The 24,238-nt window shown below is 36.6% G+C and overlaps 2 protein-coding genes across 4 annotated transcripts; both read left to right on the top strand.

Moving 5' to 3' along the window:
* The first annotated feature begins 648 nt into the window (after window positions 1-648).
* Window positions 649-19,476, top strand: LOC111336361 (voltage-gated potassium channel KCNC4). Of its 3 annotated transcripts, none has more exons than XM_088738336.1 (5): window positions 649-763; window positions 12,163-12,728; window positions 15,118-15,434; window positions 16,299-16,966; window positions 17,280-19,476. In XM_088738336.1, the coding sequence occupies exons 2-5, from the start codon at window positions 12,198-12,200 to the stop codon at window positions 18,224-18,226; spliced, it is 2,463 nt and encodes an 820-aa protein (XP_088594462.1). In that variant the 5' UTR covers window positions 649-763; window positions 12,163-12,197; the 3' UTR covers window positions 18,227-19,476. The 3 variants fall into 3 exon arrangements, with proteins under 3 accessions (XP_088594462.1, XP_088594461.1, XP_088594460.1); XM_088738335.1 differs by lacking the exon at window positions 649-763 and adding an exon at window positions 9,865-10,231; XM_088738334.1 differs by lacking the exon at window positions 649-763 and adding an exon at window positions 10,500-11,509.
* Window positions 19,477-20,347: 871 nt separating this feature from the next.
* LOC111336346 (uncharacterized) lies at window positions 20,348-23,850 on the top strand. The gene is made up of 4 exons (XM_022942426.2): window positions 20,348-20,507; window positions 22,268-22,369; window positions 22,461-22,567; window positions 22,808-23,850. The coding sequence occupies exons 1-4, from the start codon at window positions 20,441-20,443 to the stop codon at window positions 23,009-23,011; spliced, it is 480 nt and encodes a 159-aa protein (XP_022798161.1). The 5' UTR covers window positions 20,348-20,440; the 3' UTR covers window positions 23,012-23,850.
* The last annotated feature ends 388 nt before the right edge of the window (window positions 23,851-24,238 follow it).

Below are 24,238 nucleotides of genomic sequence, written 5' to 3' on the forward strand. Positions count from 1 at the left end.
CATGAAAAACAAAATTTTCAATCAGTCATCAGTTCATTGTCTACCTAACATTCGTATATTTCTCGTGGCCTTTTTTGATTTAAACTGAGATCTTAGCATGGTAAGATTAACGCCAACATGATATAAAAGTATGCTTAAAAACAATCGTTAGGTAGAGAATTTTTCAATTCACGGTGTATTTGTTCAACTTTGGCATGACACTCTCAAACACTTGTTGGAAAGATTCTGAATTTCATGGGTTTTTCTTTATGTGTCCAAATGCTTAATGCTCTTTGTTAGTACATTTTACAACATATCGATCCAAAGTCTTGATTTCCCTCGATATTTTGTTTCTGCGTAAAGATCAAGGAGAGTTTTCTCTTTATTGACGTGAATGATGTCTTGAGGCCCTAAAGATGAAAACGTTGGAAATTTGGGAACTTTTTTATCCATCAATGTCCCATCGGATTTGACAATTAAAGGAGTTTAAATAATGAGATATATATAAGTGATCTTTAGAGAAGCTGTAGCCGAGAGTCTAGGAATTAATTAAGGTTCTTTGGACTCGATGAAGTTGTTTATTGTTGTGAAATAATGCTTTTGATCTACAGCTGAAAAGTGACTGGACTTTTGACGCAGATTTCACAATTGACAGCAATCATGTCAAAGTTAAACGCTTGTTGTTGCTAAACTGAAGACACTTAGCTCTCTCTAATGAAGTCTTAGAGAAGCTGCCTTTCAATTTCAAATTATTAGAACACAATCGGCAAGATCTGGCACACAGGTTAGTAAATTACATGGGTGATGTCGAAGAATTTTGAAGCTTTTAAATTTTTCTAGTCGATTCCTCTCTCGTATTTTTTCCAGCTGCAAGGTTAACGAGCTTTGAAAAAGTGAGAGATTAAAATAGTTTCATTGGGCTAAACTCAAGAAAGAAAGGTCAATGACAACCGTTATGTCTAAAACCAAACAAAACGAAACAATTGAAGGAAAATTTCACTAAAAATTTATGTTAGTCTTTTCCTTTTTAAAAACATTTAGAACTTCAAAATATGACACTTTGTCGTCATTATATATCCAATTATAGTCTAGAAAAACGATTTGTATGAAGGACCGATCTCGAACATATATGGATACCAGCGTGTTTTGTGGTATTTGATCATGAGGAAATAATGATACAGTAAAGAAAAACGAGAATATTTCTTCCGTGCAAAGAGTTTGTTTACATCATTAAATCTTCACCTAGATGTAAACACGAAATGATTTTGCCAAATCCCTTTCTGAATCAACAGACACCTCTTAATGCCAAAAGTTTTGCAAAAAAAATTATATATTCACAAATTTTTCAATATATTACATTTCATATCGCAAACCAGCATCCAATGAGAGATTTGTGAATTAATGACCTCGGACCTGTTTGGATTACAACAACATCATTTATGTCTGCACGAATTTCGATTTAACAAACCGTGATATTTCTTTTAATTCAGACGAATTTATGGATCTATATCAATAAATACATACGTCGTCAAGCAATCATAAAACAAATATCACTTCGTTAGTGAGAACACGTAAATTACACAGGTTAAAGAGTTGTTGCATGTAAATGTTAGTCAAGAGAACCCTCTGTTGAAAATAATGCAACTTCAAACTGTAAAAATACCCCTTGACAAGTAACTAATTTCACACTGAATCGGGTAGGGTGGATCTAAATAAAGGTACGTTTCTGGAGAAGCTTACAAAACAGTTTTCTAGCAAGCGGGAAATTTGTTTGGTCCATAAAAACTACATCAAATCAACACATTGTTTTTAAGCACATCGTGCCGAGTTCATAACGATGTTGTCAAGTCAACAGTGAGCATCGAGTCATTATTTTGAGTCGTGGAGTCTGAAAAAATTCCTCAAAACCCATAATTGATATCATCATCATCATTATCATTGTGTTTATCATGGCCGTCGTCACGAGTATGAGAATTAGAATCGATTCTAATATCAAACGCCTCTCGGTTAGCTCAATAGATAGAGCGCTGGACTGTTGTGCGAGAGGTCGAGGGCTCGAGCCCCGGCCGGACCAACACTCAGGGTCTTAAAATAATTGAGAAGAATTTGCTATCTTTCTGTAACACCAAGAAATGGTTAGATATTCTAGTCTTCTCGAAAAAATGGAGGTCCCGTCTCCTGCAGGGTTGGGGTAGGAGACGTTCATTTCCCACACACGAGATTACTGTGTGATGGATGTCCTCCCCTGCGGTGGGATGGGTGGGTTTATTGGGCCCGCAGTATTTGGTACAAGCTGTTGCGGTGTCCCTGCCTGTTGGCGAAGCTAAATAAATCTAAATCTAAATCATTAGACTTACTAATACAACCATTATCATCAGTGTTATCGTTATTGCTGTCATTGTAACTGTTTTTCCTTCGTTAACATTTTGATGGCAGTTAATGTTGGGCTGAGGTAAGTACATCTTTTTTCTGGACAAAATTGGTCGAAAAATGTATGGAATGAAACAATTCTGTGATCTAAGATGAAGAAAATTCGTCTTGTTATAAACACATCAATAGCCATTTTGCCAAATTTACCATGTTATAGAACTTACTAAGCAAACGAGCAAAACACAAACTCACTGACCAACATACTGAACATTTTTAATTTAATTGGACGATATTTTTTGCAACAAGCTTATAATTGTACAGGCGTCCTTAACTCGCCTTTCTCTCGTAGAGTGTATTATTACCTTCTTGTCTTAGCAAAGCTCACAGTTTGCCACAGACAAAATACCCACGTTTTATTTTCTACAATTGCCTTTTGTTGCACTCTCTGTGTTTTTGTTTCGAGACAGAGGCTTCATCAACCCCGCCAATGCGTTCGTTTCCTGTCATGTTTTGGTTCATCTTGCCAACAAATTAGTGACCACAGTTCTTTTTCGGAAGCAGTTTCTGTCTACTTCAACAAAAGCCGAAATGTGTGTTTTCCCAAAAGCTTCACTGAAGTACAGCACGAGCATTGTCTAAGCATTTTATTCATTTGCATGAATCTCACAAATTTATTCTAATAAATTCAAAAACCAATATTAAATTAAATGAGTTAAATATTTAAATACTGTTTACTTTAAATTTCCCTTTATTAGTTTTCTTGACTTCGAATGGCCTTTGGAGAAAATCACCCTCAATGGCAGATTTATCTTGCAACCAGTATGATAGTTTTTGAAAAGAAAACTCTAGTTTGAGTAGAAAATTGGAAATTCAATGCTACACAAAAGGCAAAGAAAAAAAAAACCTGGTCTGCGTGATTTTAATATTATGATATATCACTTCTAGCACCTTTGTAGACAGTCACCATAATTATCTCATGCCAGCAAACCTTGAGGAGGCAAGGTCATGCCCACGGGACAATTGATAGACTATTTATTTGGAATTTCGTAGACAAATTTTCGGTTCATTAAAATCTTATTTCGTGTTTTTCTCCAGCCCCTGCTGAGTAAACAATTGGCACGCAGGAAGGCCTCCCAGGTAAATTAATCTCTGTCAATAAGCTCAAAATGCGTGTTATGAATATTTTGTATGGATCATCGAATAAAAAATATGGCCATTAAAGATGATTGAATCTTCTTTCACGGCAATTACTTTTATCCATTCGCTACTAACTCGAGCAGCAAAGTGATGTCTGAAATTTCCAACAAAAGCAATACATTTCTTTTGAGATCTTAATTCCCAACAAACATAAGTAATCTTACTAGATCGCACCATCCAGGCTTTGATAGTTTTTTGAACCGTCACAAACTTCATTTCAATCATTGTAAAATTACTGCGACAAGCTAAAGCTGATGAAGCTTTGGTCAGCGTGTCCAAGACCGCAATTTTCACTCTTGGACATTTCCAATAATATTCGCCCTTAAGCTAGAATACCAATTGATATATACATCCTATTTGCACTTTTTGTTGACATTTGCCTGTCTGTTCTAACAACTGACAAGCTAAATTACTTCCTCGACACCATATGCCAATGAAAGGACATTATATCTTTAACCGCAATTCCGCCCAAATGCAGTATTTATAGTTTTGTGAGATTAATTTTTTGGTTTTCAACTATGAATGGATATACCTCTATACTGCAGCATTTCTCGCAAAGGCTAGAACTATTATCTTTCAAGTAAGGTAAGATTAAGAACCCTGTATAACTTAGTCTCGAATAGGATAAAGGTACCGACATACACAGAATTAATTATGATCTGGGAAGATTAAACGAATATCCTTCCACAAGAGCCAAAGTATAGACACCGGGTCAACCTTTAAGATTATTCCTATGGAGTCACCGTTTTAAAGATGGTGAAAATTTTTCTTTACCGGTTAGTTTACGATTGTATCATTTTGAAGTAACTTTTTCCTTAAGTGTTCTGGAAAGTATATCATTATTGAATAGTGTCAAGAAATTTGAACACTGATATAGACTTGAGAGAATTTCCAATAGAGGTTTGAGGTCAAAATTTAAGCTTTGTCATTTTACCGAATATAAAGCCGAATCGGATAAGTGAAATCCACCTTGAATTTTCCTTGAAAGATTTGCAAATTATAATGCTAAATGTATCGAAACTGAAATAAAACCATTCTTTGTGGCAACCAACTACTTCATAAACATCAGAAATTTTTATTACAGATACTCTGAAGCTATGGCCATTACCGCAAATTTGATTGTTTCAAGACGTGAAGCGCTTTTAAACAAATTTATCGCTTTCAACTGAATCCATTACTGTTTGCTTCTTGATAATACTTCTCGCTTTTAAAATCATAGCCTCAGCATACAAAAAGCTGTTGATTTGATTGAATATTCTGCAAAATCTGAGTTTAATTCTGAATAATAATAACTTGTTAAGTTTGAATATCATGATTATACATTGGCAAATAAGTTCTTTTTGCTCAGGAATAAGCATGGAAAAAAATGTTTAGTCTGTTCAACCCCATCCTTTGTAACGAGATGAAGCCTAGGGTAAATGAACCATTTTTAAAAGCTACACTTTTGTATAGCACTTTGATAAAATGTTACCACCTTTCAGGGAGAAAAATAAAAGAAAATCAATTTGAGTAACAAGAAAGTTACGTGTGCGTCTTTCGAATTACAGTTGGTATAATGTTGCTCAGCATTAAGAATTCGTACCTGCATCTCGATCGACAATTGCATCCAATTTCAAAAACATATTGGAATGTGAAAAATTTGAGTGAATTTTAAATCTACACATGACGATAATGAAAGACAGCCTTACTACTACTAGGTTCGAAAAATTATTAATCTTCTAATTACATATGACTTTGAATGATGGAAAGCAATTTCCAAGTAGTGTTATTTACACAGACTTGGGAAAAATTGACTCTAAAACCAATAAGCTTTCATGTTCCTATTTCATTTATAGACCTGGGATGCAAACTATTTAATAAAGTGCTTTGATGTAAAGCTTTCAAACGAAAGAACTTTATGCAAAGAAATAATATACGGCATGTTTCTAATTAAGAACTATTCAGCCTTCCTTAAAAAAAAAAAATCAAATTTTGTCTGCGATGATTTCCAAATACTTATGTTCTTTTTTAATTATTATTATTATTATTATTATAAGCAACAATTACAAGACTCCCCTCCAGTGCTTCGAAAGGTTGTAACAGCTTGAAAATTTTATTTGTGAAAGTTTTACGTACTGAAATTATGTTTCGTCACGTATGCTCCAAAACGCTTTAATAGAATTACGAAGTTGACCGAGGTCTATCTCGTAAATGCTTACGAAGTTGACCGAGGTCTATCTCGTAAATGCTTACGAAGTTGACCGAGGTCACAGTATCTCGTAAATGCTTATGAAGTTGCTGATGACAGACACAGGAACTTGATGGCTTTGAGGAATTCCGGTCCACTTAGGATGAGGATTTCCTTAACTTGTTTTGCACCCATAGCTTAGACCACAAAATCATGTTTTAATTTAGCAAGAGGTCATGAGCGATGTGATATTGTGTCTACGCACCTACCCCTCCCCGAATTTGATTCGAAGCCTTGAGGTTCCCTCGGCAATAATTTTAGTTTTCCCGCTGCAGAGTGTAGCGCATATTGGTTGACAACAGCAAAACGGCGGAAAACGTGGCATTCATCGTAATCTTTTATTAGCTTAGTCGGTAAAGTCTGACGACAAAAAACTCAAATCACTTTGTATGCAAATAAGCAAAAAATAATTTACGAAATCTGTTTCACGACTGTTTCACAACGACTCTAAAATTTAAAACATTTCGTATGTTGTTGACACAGCTTTGGAATCACGTCCAAATTTTATTTCAGCTAATGTCAAAACAATGCTGTAACAATATTATAACGTGAGCATTTTTAATCGTAAATTCAAACATGACATTATTTTTAGTGTATCTGATACATTTATTTTCAATTAAGGGTAAGCGCCTCTTTTGATGTCTTTTTTTCCTTTGTTTGTGCAATGAGAGTATCAAGAATGCATTATAGCCTTACTGAAAAAAATAGTGGCGATCAATCTGCGTAGAAACCTTTCTATTCAAATTCAAATGATCTCTGTGTGTTGTCCGTCGCCTAAGACACCTCGCCGACACGAGAGTTATTTCTGTTTCGTGAAGTAGGCTGATTGCTTTTTTTGTTCCCATGGTAAGTTACTAACTTTCCCGTCCAATATCGTTGACGTTTCCGGTTATATTCACCGCTCTATGTTCCAGACGAAAGGGACAGATATGAACTGAGCTAGTCTAAAGTGCAGAGAATCGGTAAGTTTGTTTATCATTGCAAGCTGTTCGCGATGCTACATCCCATTAACTGTAGTACTTATTCCAAAAACACTCAATATATTTAACTCTTAGATAAGGCAGAGAGTCGCTTACCATTAAGTAGCCTGAATGCAACAGTGCGTAGAAATAAAATTGAAACTGTCTTTAAATTCTATAAAGGAAGTAAAATTCCAAATTAATTAGTAACGTGTTTTTTATAACATCGATTGTAAAATTCCAAATTCCAAATTAATTAGTAACGTGTTTTTTACAACATCGATTGCAGACCAGAGCCAAAAATAAGAGCATACTTTAAATGCTGAGTTTATGTACAACGAGAACTTAGAGCGTAAGTGATAATTGATTCAAAATACTTCTAGCAGATTCTCTGCACCTTAAGGCTTAAAATTACATTATACGCCACGAAATGTATTACCTGTAGTATATGTAGAAAATATCTGTCTACAAAGACACCATGAATGTATTCATAGGCTATCAGTGAGGGTCACACTGTTCGACACTAACGGTAGCCAACTAGCCACAGATCAGTAGAAATTCAGTTTTGGCTAACGGTTTTGGATTTCCAGATAGGCCAGTTTGGTTAGTAAACAAAGGGACATTTTTGTAATATCTAATTTGCCACTAGCCATTCGGCTAGTAGGTTGAAAAGTTAGTGTCGAGCCCTGGAGAGACTTAAATAGTTTACGGTAAAGCTATTAGGAAACGTCAGGCAAATTGTTTTTTTCGTTTAGTTTACTAATTTCTTTAACCCCCCAAGTTTTCTTTCTTTGTTCCATGAAATATGATTCTTAACAAAGCGCGTTTAAAAAAACAAAGATTTGCTGAAGTGATGCGGCTAAAATGTTTTCTTCTGAAATAGAATATTATAATTTGCAAACAGTTTAAAAACATTATTTCCAAATGTCAGGGCAAACAGAAATTTACATAAAGTACTGGCTGTTGTTTTTAACAGTTCACAAATATCAAAACAATGAGGGTGTTTTCTTAAAATTTGTAGCTCTTTCTTTGCAAAATAAGAGGAAGAGAAATCTATACCCAAAGGAAATAATAATTTAGAGCAGAGGAGTATCGTACGCAAATCTAAAAGCTATAGATTGCGTCCTCTGATTGTGTTTGCCCAAAACACACGATGAAAAAAATATTTTTAATGAAAACAAGCAAGATTAACTTATTGAAAATTTCTATCGAGACGCGAGAGAATTTCGATTTTTTTTCAAAAACATGTGGCATATTCAGCAATTATGACGATAACGACTGACTGTTGGCTATTCTATGGCTCCTTCCATACCGACTCAGTTGATATGTTTGAAGTTAATATTTAAGATTCTGTTCACATTTTTTTCCGTTCAAAGCAAAAATAATGCTCACCAAAGTAAGTCAACAAACATAACTGCAGGAATAATTTACTCCTTATGAAAATAATTTTGGCAGGAACTCTTAAGAACTCAACATCGTCATTTATTCAAGAAAAGTCTTATCTTATAAACATATTCATGTTGGTGACAAGTCGAAGAAAAGTAAAAGAAAAGATATTACGAATGAACATTTAAAATGCATTTCTGATATTTTGTAGGTAAACTACGTTAAGCTTTGGCTATGCAACTGTTTATTGGATTTAAGTGCCTTCCTATGGCCTAAATAGAGCTTCAAATTGTTTCTATGGCATTCCTTATACATACATATATACAAACATATGTTAATCGACCACTCCCTATGGGGGCTTTTCAGGGTCGACTCCCACCCAGCAACCACCCCAGGGGAGGACATCCATCACACAGTAATCTCGTGCGTGGGAAACTAACGTCTCCTACCACTAGCCCTGCAGGAGACGGGACCTCCATTTATTCGTCCCATCCGAGAAGTATCTAACCATTTCTTAATATAGAAAGGTAGCATATTCTTCTCACTTGTTTTAAGACCTTGAGTGTTGGCCCAGCCGGGGCTCGAACCCTCGACCTCCCGCACAACAGTCCAGCGCTCTATCCCTTGAGCTAACTATCCCTTTAAGCTGTGAAGAACGCCAATTATTTTTCAATAGGAAAACAGTTTTGATTTATCTAATACCGTGAAACTCTATCAAATGTCATATTATGTTATAGAGTAGTTAACTGTTTTTAAAAATATTATATTTCTCCTGCTAAAGAGCCTAACTAACATTTATTACACAAATTGATTGAGATCGCGTCATAAATCGTAACCTTGAAAACGAGCCTCTAATAGTTAAACAAATGCGTGTCTAAAGTGATAAAATCATTCCATTCCGAGAATTGAGCTGGTTATCCCTTTAAAACTTTCATCTAGTCTCTGTTGTTTCAAAAACGAAAAACTGAGCGAACCACGGTTTCGCCGTGAGCGGTCTGGGCTAGAATATAAAATTGATAAGCGGCAAGAATATAATTTTTTTTATCAAATCTCTAACATTTAAGACTGTGTTTAAATTAAGCATTTTAATAGGATAATGTAACTGTAACTGATCATAAGAATATTTTCATACGATCTATTCATTCTTGTAACACCATTTTCCCAAAAGAATAGGATATGTCAATATATTTTCAATCAGCACGACCACAACTTTGGAACAATTATGGATAAAATACTCACGTACGTAATCAAATTTAAGTCTTTTCAGTGGTGCAAATTGATTTAAGCTATAATAGAACTACCTTAACAAACAAATGAATGCTAACCGAAAGTAAATTCAAAGAAAATTAACAATACGCAATTGGCATTCTACATGCAAAAATATCAAAGTACAGGTCAGTTGCAATTTTTAAGTGCACTATATTAATTGAGGAAGGTTTTTGATTCAGATGTTATAAAACATTTTCATAAAAAATTAAAGTAAACAAGCTCAAGTCTAGAACTTAATGTTTAAGAACTGGATTTGACATAGTTAGGACTATTTAATTATCAAGGAAGTCATAATTGAGTTTTATCTTCTTTCAAATTAATGAGGCTTCTATAACAATTGTAAACACTTATTACACATGTTGAAAAGTTATACCTCGCCTTTTCAAGAGTACTTTTCAAACACATTTAACAAAATTAAAGGCCATTCGGTTGCATTTTCCAATCACAAATTTGCGCTATTATTGCAGTTTTATTGTCTGTTTGACACTTTTCGACGTCTTCAAAATAAACAATTTCACTTTAGGATTTAGATACTTAAGGCAGCCAATACAATTTTAGAAGTGAAAGATAAACTAGCAGCTCAAAAAAATTAATATGTTTTAATCATCTGACGTCATCTGTTTCCTGTCGGATACGTTAACGAGATCACGCGTGATCACGTCTCGGTTACACGTTTCTGAAAATTGAGAACTACGAAAAGACATTTTGAATGATTTGTCTAAAAAAACACGAAGGACAAACAAAGCATTTTTCTTCTACTTCTAATTCGATGATGTTTTTTGAGAAATGATGACTTTATGCACGCAAGACGAATAGATTTGCCTCGAGGAACACTGGCTATAATGTAAGTGCTCATTTGTTTGGCAGATTTTAAACCTCATCGGGCAAGAAGAGAAGATTTTTATTTTTCCAACTGAAAAGAGCAGAATTTACTTCTACTTCTTGATTTTATCGCGACTCATTTAGCTTGATCTGTTGAGTTGTATAACTTGCATCTCAGCAGGGGTTGACAGTTCTACAGATTTTATGCGATAAATACGAGAGTTATTAGCCTGAGATAAAAAGATATCAGCCTGATCCGCGACAAAGTTAAGAAAAATCCTGTAATACGTGATCAGGTGGAAAGAATTCAATGATATTGTAATTCTCTCCACGCTATATTGATTGGGTAAACACAACCTTCTTTTGAAGAACCTCTTCGTTTGTTGCTTATGGCAGCGAAGCGATGACACCGGTTCAGACTTGAACTCATAAAATGTTTAATTTTTTCCCTTTTAAGTAGAAAGTCATTTCGTCTTCTTTTTTGTTGTTGTCTTGTCTCATTACCTAAAAGCTAAAGTGAGTTTTGCAATCGCATAATTGTATAAACTCTAAAAATTATCATTGTCATCTGTCGCGGTTCTAAAGCTATAGTGTGGGCCTAATATGGTTTTATATTTCCCAGTGTATGACAGTTTGGACCTCAAATTGTCCGTAAATGTTCTTGAAACTTAACGAGGTTTTTTAATTATCGAAATGGTGCATTTACAGGAGATGTACTTTTAGCTGTCCCATAATTAGGGGAGAATTTTTAATGCACTGTCAAATTATTCATCTTCACTGCTTTGTTTCTAAAGTCCCTTGGCAATGCAATTTGCGCCAATTTAAGCAGTTTTATAAAGGGATGAATATATATAATTAATTTTTCTTCGCATTTTAAGTAAATAAACCAAGAAAATTTGTCAGTGCACATAGAAAGCCCTTTTTGCTACATTAAATGCAAGCTAAAAGCGTGTAAAAAGAAAATTTATACGTTAAAGGCACGGGCAGCTATTACAAGATTTTAGTTCAATAGTTTTAGTATTTGTGGTCAGGTGTACGCCTCAATTAACATGGTTGAGAAATTCATTGTTTCCTTTCATTCAGCGCTAAAGCCGATGGGATTTTCGTTCCTTGAGATATTTAGGTTACAGATGTCTTCAGGCCCCCATTCCCCCCTCAAAGAAATGTCCACAGAACTTGTTTTTCTAACAACCCTCGTGCGTCACATTGCAGGCAGTGGCAGATAAAGGGTAGAACGACCAACATCGAGCAAATTATGTTTTGAAAAGAAATTTTTAAAACGCACAGCAAGGTTAAGAAGGTATTGTAAAGGCGCCAGCGAATGGACTTTGTCTTATTGTTGCATAACTTATTTACAGTGTTTGAGGTTTCTAGATACTCAACTCGGCTGGCGTTCGCGTCCGTATTTTATCTTCGTTAATGGCACGAACAGCCGGAGATTTTGACTGGTTTTGATTCTATAGCAGCAATTTGTAAACAATCCATTGTCTAAACGCCATTTCTTCGACCCAATATTTGCTTGGCTGTGAACTCATTTGAAATGTCGCATTTAGCAGAAAAAAGGGTACAATCGAGATGATCAAAATACCCCGTCGTTGTTTGACCTTTTTGTTAGGCTATGGCAAAAAGATTTCTTGAAGTTGTTAGATAAATTCATAACTTCCTCCCCAAATCTCTCATCACTAATGAAATTATCAATGTGAGGATCTGCTCTAGTGCTTTGCTAATATCACCTGCCCCGTGTGCTTGTGCAAATAAAACCGCCATGAAAGTGATGTATTTAATCTGTTCTCCTACAGGGTGTTAGCTCGAAAAAGGTATCTCGACCCTAGTTTTGGACTGATTTAACTCAAGAATTTAAAAAATCGTCTTCGAGACTGATTAAGCACAAAATATCTTTGATTTATGAAATAAATCCATGGTTTAATTGAGCCACTTCATTCATATCGCCAGAAACCGCGAACTGTTAAACGTAGCAGTGTCTCAAGATGGATTTTGGTGGAGGCTCGCAATTTGACGGGTCCGACAGATCCCGAATTTTCATAAATGTCGGGGGATTTCGACACGAAACTCATGTATCTACACTCAAGAATATTCCTGATACCAGACTTTACTGGATAGCGGAGAATCATGACACTGAAACCTCTGGAAAACGAGAATATTTTTATGATCGCCATCCGGGTGCGTTTACACAAATTTTGAATTATTATCGTACCGGCAAACTACATTATCCAACAGATATGTGTGGCCCCATGTTCGAAGAAGAACTTTGCTTTTGGGGAATTGACGAAAAACAAATGGAACCTTGTTGCTGGACCACGTATACAAAACATCGAGAAGCTGAAGAAAATTTAAAAGCCTTTGTTGGCCCTGATTTCGAGCACCTGAAAAGTAATGACCTTGAGAGATCCTCTTCCGACATATCTGGCATCGATGAGAAAAGAGATAATTTTTGGAAAAGAATACAGCCTAAAATTTGGAATATTCTGGATGAACCTCATTCATCTAAGCTGGCAAAGGTGAGAAATAATTATTCTAAAATATTTTCAGTGTGTTGGCAGTTTATTTCTTTAATGACCTGTAGTTACGAAGCGGCAACTTTGCGGTAAGATAAAATTGATTTAGTATTTTTGATAAAACCTTACAGACTTTTTGGAAATGAAAACATGTAATTCATGATAAATTCAGTTGAAACTAATTCTGGTTTTTGAGTTTGTCTGTCAAAGTGTGAGATACAGCCTTCGAAGTTGTAGGGACTACAGCGAGACGGGTTGCTTCATCTAATAGCTAGATGTAGCACATTAATTCAAGGAAAGGTCAACATCGGTTTTCCAGAATGGTTACACAATTTTTTAAAAGCTCTACTTGTTCCTTGCCCAATATTTTCTCGTTTCAAAACTGTTTTTGGTTTAAAAGCTACTCCAGAAGGGCAAAGTTTGTTAACGAGATTACAAAATACACATAGCCATTGGCTATGGCTAGCGGCGTGAAAGATCATTAATTGTCTTTTTCTGACCAGTCAGTCTGGCTCGGGGCATCGAAGACTTTACTTTCTTCTTCGTTTTTGCTTCTTCGAAAAAATTCATGGCCATAAGTGACAAAAACGTTTCCGTGTAGCCGAATATTTGCGTAATTTACAGCAGAGCAAAGAAAAGAAATTGACTGACACTTAGGCGCACGAAAAGCCACTTTCAACGTGGAAATTAATAAATATTTTTTTTACACATTTAAGGATTTTTGAGCAAAGGAGAGAAAATAAAAGAAGAAATTTCTTTTAAGCAAACGGTATCAATATTCCAAAAACTTTGGTTTCTGATTGAACTAAGAACGCTGTCCAAGAATTACTTGATAACAACATAATCTATGTCAGATTGTACTTGTAAATAGAAGGCTGTCGGATTGCTTGACGAAAGCGAACCAGCCTCAAATCAACTATCACAACAGCAAAAGACCCTCGGAAATATTATGGAAAGTAAGCTCAACCAAACTTTCATCGATGGTCCTAAAATAGGTTTACACAACTACTTTTCTTTGTTATGAAATTTAAGAAAGTGTAATTTCAAGAGAGGGAACTTCGCGAAACACCCTAACTTCGGGTTATATTTCGCACTAATTAACAAACAGTAATTAATTCATGGTTTGGAGAAATCATTTCAACCAATAAGAACACGATGACTGACAGGTGCTTATGACGTCACTTGAAATAATCAAGGTTATTAATTGCAATATCTTGGTTTTCTTCCACTGTTGACACATTGCTTAGTGATCTTTTGTCTTTCCAATTAAGAAAGCGAAAATTCAGTGTTCTTAAGGGAAGGAAATTATGTTGTTTTCTCTTAAATTTTTATTTGTTTATTTTTTATTGATATTCTGATATCCATGGTTTCAAGGAATAACACGGTAGTAAATAACAATACATAGATATTTTCATATTCATTGAACGTATATATTTAGAATTCGATTCAGCGCCTCAGTTTCTCGTATTTGAATCAGCTCTAGAATTTCGGCCGGGTTTCACATGTTCCAAAAAGGCAAATCTTGTTGCTAAAACAAAAGATATAAAAAGCATCACACATTTCTCCTTCTGAAGCTATTACTTTTTTCTTAATTTCCGCGTTTTCCTATCGACTTTTTCAGACTATACTTATTATTCACATCAGGTATCTCAAAAATAAACAAAACCTGTAAAGACAGAGTAGATTAACGGATGGCAAAGTTCAAAACTTAAAAACCCACTTTGAATGAAGAACTTTGTAGTGTACGCTATGAAAACTGAATTATATACTGATGATGTCACTAATGGACAAGCTCTGTTGTGCATGCTTGCAGTAAAAGTGTAGGAGTGTTGTTGCCCAGCATGCTTCTCGTAAAAGGTATTTTTGATGTTGCATGTCGTCTATTTTGTTGCATTATGCATTAGTAAAAACATCATACGTTTTCAGTCGATGATTATCCACGTTCTCTGTCGAACATCAACTTCTTTCTGCAGTGAAAAGTCCAAACGTTTTTAAAATTTACCATAATATCAGTAGAACAGTCGCTACATTCTGCAATATGAAGTCTCTTAATTTCGCGTTGGGAGTTTTTCTTCAGTTTTGTTCAATAAAAAAATTTTATTGAGAAATCAACACATTGCTTAGAAATATTATTACAGTTTGTGTTAAAATTCTTGTGCATTTGGGGTTGAAAAAGTCTACATTTTGTCTCAGAGGGTTAACTACAGTTTTCACCGCATCAAATATTGCGGGGATTATAATTTTATTATCTACGGTGTGAAATTTTATCGACAAATGAAACGCTGCTTTAAAGTATGAGAACTCTAATAGGATCAACGATGCGTTAAATATTGTAACGCAATTGCAAATATTTAATTTTTTCATGTCCATTCTTACCACTTTCTCTCAACAGATCGTCTCATATCTTTCCTGCTTTTTCATCAGTTTGTCAATCGCTGCATTCTGTGTCTCCACATTACCAGGAATTCGAGAGGACGGAGAGATCGTAGGCAGTCCTAATGGATTGTCTGTTCTCGAAATTGTCTGCAGCAGTTTTTTTACATTGGAATTTCTAATGAGAGTTATATTTTGCCCCTCCAAACTATTGTTCTTCAAGAGACCAATGAACTGGATCGATCTGATATCTATTTTGCCATTTTATGTCTCGTTTTTGACGGCTGATGAAAAGGTGAAGATGTTCTTGGTCATTCGAGTTATGCGATTACTCAGGTACGTCAGTAACATTGTAACATCCCGCAGAGACAGCCCATTTAACAAATGGTAAACACCACAGCGTACACTATTGAGTTCTAGAAGCACGCGGGAGGTTGCTAAGCACGAAAGAAGCATAACATAACCAAAGTAAAGCGCGCGCTCTGATTGGTCAATTTAGCGTCCCCCATTTGCCCATGGGTGTACGCTGCTGACGTGAGCAAATGCAAAGACTATTTTTCCGCGCGCGCTTGTTTTTTCTGGTCACGTAAGATTTGTTAAATAAAAGGGAACTGTTTAGCTACAATGTATCAATGTTATGTTATAAAACAAATGGTAAACACCACAGCGTACACTCAAGAAGCTAGAGTCGCTCTCGGCTATCGCCTCGAGCGACTCTTACGCTTCTTTCGTGCTTAGCAACCTCCCGCGTGCATCCATAACTCAATAGTGTACGCTGTGGTGTTTACCATTTGTTAAATTGCCTTATCAACAAACACCTCAAGAAACAAGTGATGTCAAGGAGAAAACTTACCACCTGAAGGGTATGGTTTATCTGGATCTTAGGAGCCGACCATTTTTTGGGGGGGTTGGGTGATTTCTTGTCATCAAGAGATTTTTTTATAGCAATCTGATGTGCAAGATATTTTTTCCGTTGTAAATGCTCTTTTTTCTGTTACATTTGCGCTGCATGCAATGTTTTTCTTCCAACAAGCGCTTGCAGGAAATTTTTTTTCAAAATCACCCACCCCGCCTCAAAAGTTAAATGGTGGGCCCTTTACAGTCCAGAACGCTACCAACTTAGCCAACTCGCCTCCACTCTCACCACCCAACTGAACTCATACCAAATACACTAATTTGATTTGACTTGTCTGATTGCAGATTCGTAAAGTTGTCTTACGGTCTCCAGATTATGATCCATACTCTGAAAGCCAGTTCCCACGAGCTAGTTCTTCTCCTTCTCATGCTGTTGATTCCTGTGGTCATGTTCTCCAGCATTGTGTACTACCTTGAGTTCATGATAAACAATAAGTCAGTCTTCAACTCAGTCCCACAATCCTTTTGGTGGTGTCTCATTACCATGACAACAGTGGGATATGGTGATCTTACCCCACAAACATGGCCGGGAAAAATCATCGGAGGCGCCTGTGCAGTTTGTGGTGTGTTGATCGTTGCTCTGCCGATTTCAGTCATTGGTAGCAACTTCAACTTGTACTATGCGCATGCACAAGCAAGGCTCAAACTTCCAGTCAAGCAGCATCGACTCGTGCTTGGGGGCGTCCCGGGTCTACTCACAAAACATCAGGAGCTGAGCTCACGGAGAAAGAAGAAGTCTTGTGCTTTACCAAACCACGTGGACGTGGAAATGAGCTGTATGACAGAGCGAACATCACTCAGATCCTCAATGCCTCATAGTCCACTCCTAGAGCTGCGTAGAGCCACAGCAAGAACTATACACGAGTCAGACGTAGATCTTCTGACTGCAGATGAAGACGAGAGAAGCGTGTCATCACCGTTACTGAAGCCAAGTCCTCAACTGCACCTGAGAGGTAAGGAAGAAATGATTATTATGTGAATACCCGTCCAATCACTAAGCACAATGTCAATCAAGCGATAATTCGTCTGTCCGTGTGGTATCAAGTTAACCAACCATGCAGTGACTTAGTCAGAATCGGTCAGTCAGTTGTCGGCCAGCTGGGGTTGGTCGCCCAATCGGACAAACAGTCGATCAGGGGACTCACAGGGGTCAGTGAGTCCCCTGTAAATCTAGTGGGCGATCAGTCAGTCAGTCAGTCAGACAAATGTATGTTCTGTTAGTTAAGAAGTTTTAAATTCCTTAACTCAAGCACGTTTTCTAACCAGGGTTTGGAGACAATAACAAAGCAGTGAATTTCCAAGGCCTTCCTAGAAGGAGGCCTCGCCGAACATCCGGGACACTTATGCCCCGAAAAGTGAGCATTCTCCCGGATGAAGAGAGCAAAGGTATACAAAAGCAAGATGAGACATCATCAGAACAACTGTCACATGCTGAGAGGGGTTTTGCGCATGCGGGGTGCAATAACGATAGTCAAGTACCAGTGAATACTCAAATAACACCATTAGAGGTGGAGCAAACTCAGGAATACACTCCACATCCCATTATGGAGAGCGCGGGAAACTCCCCCGCTCATCTCAGTAGCGACGAACAAATGAACTGTACAATACAAAGTGAATTCGATCCATTGGTCTCCGTAGTAAGTTCTGGAAAAGACAATATTCGAGCAAAGTGGTTTTTGGAAGGAAACCAGTTTATAAAACCACGACAAGATGATTCTAGAGGCCAGATCATGGCTAACGGTGATGTTAACTCATCAAGTTGTAAGAGGCCTTCTGTGGACTCTGGAAATAGATCTTCTCAAGAGTCAAATAGCAACCATTTATCCCCGATGGAAACTCCACTTAAAAAACGAAAATCTCTATCTGATTCTCTTCTGTGCGCACTGCCACAAGATGATAAATACTCTTATGATGGAACTTCAAAGGAGGACAACGAAAATGAATTGAAAACTGACACTTTTAGTGGTGCTCGTAAGCAGAATTTTTCCAAGCAGAATGGGTCACCTTTCTCAGCTAAAAAGGCAATTATTAGTAATGGACCCTGCCTTAAACATTCAGATGAAGATATAATTTCCCATCGAAACAGAACAACAACTCATCCATGTTATGAGTCACCGGAGCTGCCCAAGAGAAAACGGAACGCCGCTTGTACGGTGGCAATTTTGTCGGCAAGTGACAGAAGTAGTGAAGACTTTCTGGAAACGAAGATTTAAAATGTAAAAAGAGAAACATGTCAACATACTAACACGTGCCGACGAAAAGAAAAAATTTAGAGGCAACAAACAAAGAAAAAGAATATACGACCCAAAAAGGGATTGATTGTAGCAACTTTAATGCCAAAATTATCGTATCATTGGACGTATTCCAGAATTCATTATATCAAAGAAACTATGTATTTGTAATTACTCCTTAGCGTTAAAACGTTTTTACATCCTAGACAATGGGCCCTAGTTGGACTTAAAATGTTTCTCGACCATTTTAGTAAAACAGTTGTGACAAGAGGGGAACAAGAGTTGAGACTGAATCCTTGATAAAGAAAGCTTCTTTTAAGTTTGCAAATGAACCTTTTTCAATACCTTTTCTTTGAATAATTCTTGTTAAGTTAGTTGTAGATCACGCATGTTTTCCATCACTCTTTTCCCCCTCTATAGATTATAGAAATAACTAGTGACGTGTGTCGAATCTTGTTCACATGAATACCCGAGTGGATTCTGTTCGTTAGTCACCAAAACATTTAGGCAAAAAACCAGATAGTTTCACCCCTTCGCCAGAAAGACCAGATCGCAGAGCCCTAAAATAACGTAAGAAATAATCGTACCATTTGCGGTAAGGGTAATGTGCTGCAATTTAAGGCAGCTCATAAATGTTTAGATTTTGGGATTTATTAAGATAAACTGTGCTACTTCTCTTTTTCAGTTGATGAGTCTGATAAAGTAAAAAACAAGTGCTTCAGTCTTTTAAATCAAGAAACAATCAATTGTCTTTGACAGATTACTTTAGAAAAAGTATCGCCTGCAAAAATACTTATCTAAGTTCGCTCTATTGCTTATTATAATGGGGCTCGGACACTCTTAAGCAGAAATCGAATCTTCAACCAAAAATCACTCTCATTCGAGAATAAGACTCTTTGCCACGGAGCTTATTTCAAAGTAACTTTTACCATAGGAAAAATTAAGGGTGTTCTTTTGATTAAAACATTTCTAAGGATACTTAGTCAAAGATGCAAATAATGAATGATGATAACAAAATTATTGCTATTTGATGGATTAATTGAGTGATACTGTTATATTTTCATCAACTGATAAGGAAAAGTAGTTTTTGTCCATCAAAGCATTAGTGGTGTCAATTAATTTTTTAAAAATTTGAGCACATGCAAAGTCCAGCCTGGTGTAAAACGTTTTCAGAAGCCATAACTTTGTGTGCGACATCAGTTGCCGCAGTAATAAAGTATTTATCGACTTGACCGCCATTTTCCTTTCAGTCCTGGCTAAAACTGGCTAAATCCTTTTACTGACCAATCATTATTTACCGCCTGGGGGGAGGGGGAAGAAGACTTTGGTGGGGGACTAATCGTCCCTAAAGGAGTTTAAACGGGGGGGGGGGCTATAGAAGATTAACTGCCAATGAATGGTGGATCATAAGAATATCACAGAGCTATATGGGGGGCTCAGCTAAATTTCATTGTGTCACAACCAAAATCCCCCAACCCGCCTTTCCCTTCCCTCCGACAAAAAATGACAAGTCTCTTATTCGGAAGTTCTTAACATTTCTTAATGCGTTCGTTTCAGTTTTAACTGAAGTAAAATACTTCCATTTTCTGAGATATGGGTTCCCATCTAGTCCCTCAAATCCGAACGAGGAACCCTTACGGCAGATCTGCCCGATTTCCGGATGGTTTCATAATACTTGGGATGGGTGTGCCCAGTTTTGGACGATACAGTCCGATCTCGGACGCCTCCGTCCAGTTTTTAAAAGATTTTGTCCAATTTTAGACGCTTCCGTTTGATTTTGGATGCTTCCGTCCAATTTCGGACGGCCTCGTTCGTTTCGGAGAGTTGCGACTGATTTTAGATTCGTCTGTCTAATTTCGGATCTTTCCGTCGGATTTCGGATGCTCCCTCGGAATCGGCCAAAACGGAAAATGATCTCCTTAGAGTAGATCACACCGTCCTACAGGTAAGGAAAAAACATATTTAATAATCCAATTTATATTAGATGTTAACGGGATGACCCCGCAGTTTTAAACGTCAAAATTATTGAGTCATTTTTGCAGACGACTTTGTGATGTTTTTCATCCCGTTCATAAAATATTCATTTATTCCGCGATTATGAATATTTTATAATTTTTCTGTATTTGTGTAGGACACAGCTTCTTCGCTTGTCAATCGGACGACAAGTTGGATATAAAAACTTTATGCGGAACAGAAATGGCCAATACGAAACGGATTCTTGTACCCATAGACGAAAAGGAACATTGTGTGAGAGCTTTTGACTGTAAGTATCACATGCACGAGCAAAATGTTTCACACGACCCCGTCATTTTGGATGGTATAACTTCTTGAAGTCCGACTTTCACGTAACACACCCCTTACATTGTCTATAGTATCTTTTATAGGCGTAAATCAACCGCCAGAAAAATGAACGCTCTTTTTGTTTGCGTGAGTGAAATGACACAATGGAAATCCAGCAGAGAGCCTGATCTCTTCAACAGAATTTACCTCAGTTTGAAACCGGAGAAAGGCATGCTCACGGAAACTGAATAGTTGAAAAATAATTTTCAAGAAATTTCCAAATTTCAAGCGTACTTTTGACACACGATTTGATTCAAGAAATTTTAAAGTTTAGCAGTAATATTTTGGGTAAGAACGACCTTCTGCCAAGTCTACCGGGCAAAAGATGGCATATGCAAAATGGCCTCTCTGCGCTTGCAAAATTAGGCTCGTTTGATCAAAAGTCTAGCGTTTAGGTATAAAGATACAATGCAAAATACGAAATTTTCTGATCCTCGCAAAATTCGCAGAATTATTCTATTTTTGTTTGACACATCGTAACAGCAAAAGTTGATCTCGTGATCCCCTGCTAATTCATGTTATTAGCTTGTTTTAAAATAATATTTGAATGATGAATGTGGTTTAACTCGAGTAACTTCCAATGCAAAAGAAAAACCCGCAAGGAGAGTAAAACTCATCACTTTCCGTCATATTAATAAAATTTTTACAACTTGTAAAAAAAAAAAAAGAAAACAACATATTGAACGAGAAGTATGGTGTTTCATCCCAGAAAAAACTCTTATTTTAACTGGCTACATTTGAAAACCTGAATTTTGATTTTTGCACTTTGTTTTTCATGGAGAATACAAACGAATTTTCCTTGTCCATATTTGAAACTGCGTACTAAGTTAGCGTGCATAAAACTAGATTCATACATAATTCAAGCTTTTAAAAGAAAGTTGCCAAGGATTTTAGTACACAATCGTGTTAAAATCTTCTTCCGACATTAGGTGAAGGGTCCTAAGGTAATGAAAAGGTTTTATCACAAGCTCTCTAAAGAAAGCATACTGTCTCTCACATTTATTCAATTTTGACATACTCTCTTGACAACTTAGTTCGTTAAGCCAAACAAGCGAAAACATATGACTAATACTTCAGCTGCTAAGACAATAAAAAAAAAACCGAGGAGAAAATTTTGTTCGTTAAGATTAAATTTCAGACGATTTTCAGAATTAGAATCAGCTTTTTGACCGCATTTTACATTTATCTTTTGATCTAGACGAGAAAACATATCCCGTTCGCCTTTCCCGGCGAGAAAATTAGTGATAAATGTCAAGTTCCCCCTCAACCCGCGATATGACATAATGACACATTGCAGCTGCTCAACTAGCAGAATATTGTCAAGCGCTTTCAATGGATGGTAGATGTCCATTAATACTAAATAAACATGCTGTTATCTTGTAACCTAATTCATTGGAAATAAATTTTTGTCCAAATTCACCGTTGTATTTGATTGACAGACCTGAGTCGGCTTCTTCGAAATCCATTTAACACCCGAGTTAAACAGTGTTTACATAGAAACTACACGTTAGCAAAAGCGAAAGGCCAAGATAAGGGATATGATGTGGGGTGGAGGGGCTAGTGGAGTAAGCGACCTTCTGCTGCTCTTCTCTTCTGGAAGCCTTCTCGTTCCCAGTCCCTTACACTGACATCTATGAGATAGTTCCTAAAGCGCAAATGTTCTTATTGTTCTTTCTCCATCAGGGTACGTAGAAAATTATAGACAAGAAAGACAGGAAATTATCTTACTTCATGTTTACAACTCACTTGATCATGTCAAGCAATACTCTAAGGACGATTCGCAAGGTGAGTTTAGTGACTTGTCGCGCCACAGTTGTTGGCTGCTTGGTCGTCAGGTGACCATATAAAATATGAAATTTTCATTTTGTTAAAACAGATGCATCGGAACTTCAAGTTGATGAAATGAAGAACATTTTAAGGGCAGCAAATGCGCAAGCTTCAGGCATGCTAGAGGGATTTGAACAAAAATGCAAGCATTTTCAGGTTTGTCAAACTCTACTTCTTAAAAAAAGAACAATTGACCAATATACCCACGCTAAAGAATTAGACTCCCCCCCCCCCCCGCCGAATAAATAGTCCACCTGTGCTAATTCTTGTACGGTGTACTTCACCTTTGGTAATACTAAAAACCAAGCTTTACAAACCGGACCCTCCGGTGAAGCCATCGCCCGTCCGCCTCTAGAATTAAACGCAATTTAACACTAACCGTTTGTTCATTTTCAGATGCCGTTCAAAACCAGAATTGAACTCGGGTCACCGGGAGATGCCATTTGTAAAGTAGCTAAAGAAGAAAATATCACCTGTATTGTACTCGGAAATCGTGGCCTCGGTGCTTTCCGGAGGACCATCTTGGGAAGTGTGAGCGATCACGTGGTTCATCATTCACGGGTTCCGGTTTTACTTGTCCCCCCAACGACACATTTTTGAGGGATCGTTCTAAGGAACTTTATCTCGTTCTCAGATTTAATTCCTGCGATTGGAATCTACCTTAAGACCCCTCCGTTAATTTATGCAGATGAAGAAAGGCTTTAAAATAATGTATATCTGAAAAATGACGGCTTGTCAGGAAACAAAAACGATATGAAGGTTAGAAAAACAACAAAGCAACTGGAGAAGAATAACATTAACTGACAAACATTAAACAACAAACTTGAAAAACTCAGGCTCAAAAAAAATCTGGAAATACTTACTCGATCTAAGATGGTTTATCACCTCTCCAATAGAATACGATCTTAATTGTATAACTATGTACTGAGGATGTTAAATTGGTAGACCACAGCAACTGAATGTTCGTCAATCATCATGAACCCAAACCCAAAGAAATTTAACGAAGACTTTATTTATGTCTTAGCATCCTAACAACGAATCCAAAAAGAGATTATACTTCTAATTTCTAGAAGTTAATTGTTGATTAATTGTAATCTCAATGGCTAATCAACTAAGTTTCTTTGCATCCCATGTAAGCCAACAATATGTTAAATTATTTGTCGTTTACTCCCTGCCTTTCATCGTCTAAGGACATTTAATTTTGCTAAATACTTTTTCTTGACTCATAATTATCAGATTCCCCATTAGCGTAGTTCCTTAATTAATACAATACAGCGTATTTCAACGATGAATTCTGATAGTTTTTATCACTCTTACTAGTTATGTTGTCATGTCATATGTCACTAAGACGATTATTTGGTCAAAACATTGAAATCATTAAGAATAAATATTATGAATTAGAATTTTTTCTAGTATCCTGAAAACAGCATAACTCTTAATTCAGGCCTCAATTTATCTCTTAAGACATTAACACTACCTCCTTGGCAGCCGATGTTTTGTCTCGTTACGAAACATGCCGTTGCGTGACGAACCTGTTACGTGACATGACCTGACAACGGTCTCTATTGAATCGTATAAAATCGGTTATCGTTGCTGTTTCGTTCCCCTCTCACGCACTTGGTAATAGCGCATTTTCCTGGCGAGAATTCTTCGTGCTGTCTCTTGGAAAATGAATGATGGGTTAGAGTTCAAATAAACCTTTTTATTAGGGTATACTCTCCCGCGAAAAAACGATTTTGCAAAAATTAAAATTTTTGACACTTTCCCTTAATATAGTACGTCGTATGGTAGCAACATAGTGTGCTGAGGTTGTTTGAATTGGAACCA

Source organism: Stylophora pistillata, chromosome 11 (assembly GCF_964205215.1).
Source record: "Stylophora pistillata chromosome 11, jaStyPist1.2, whole genome shotgun sequence".
NCBI lineage: Eukaryota > Metazoa > Cnidaria > Anthozoa > Scleractinia > Pocilloporidae > Stylophora > Stylophora pistillata.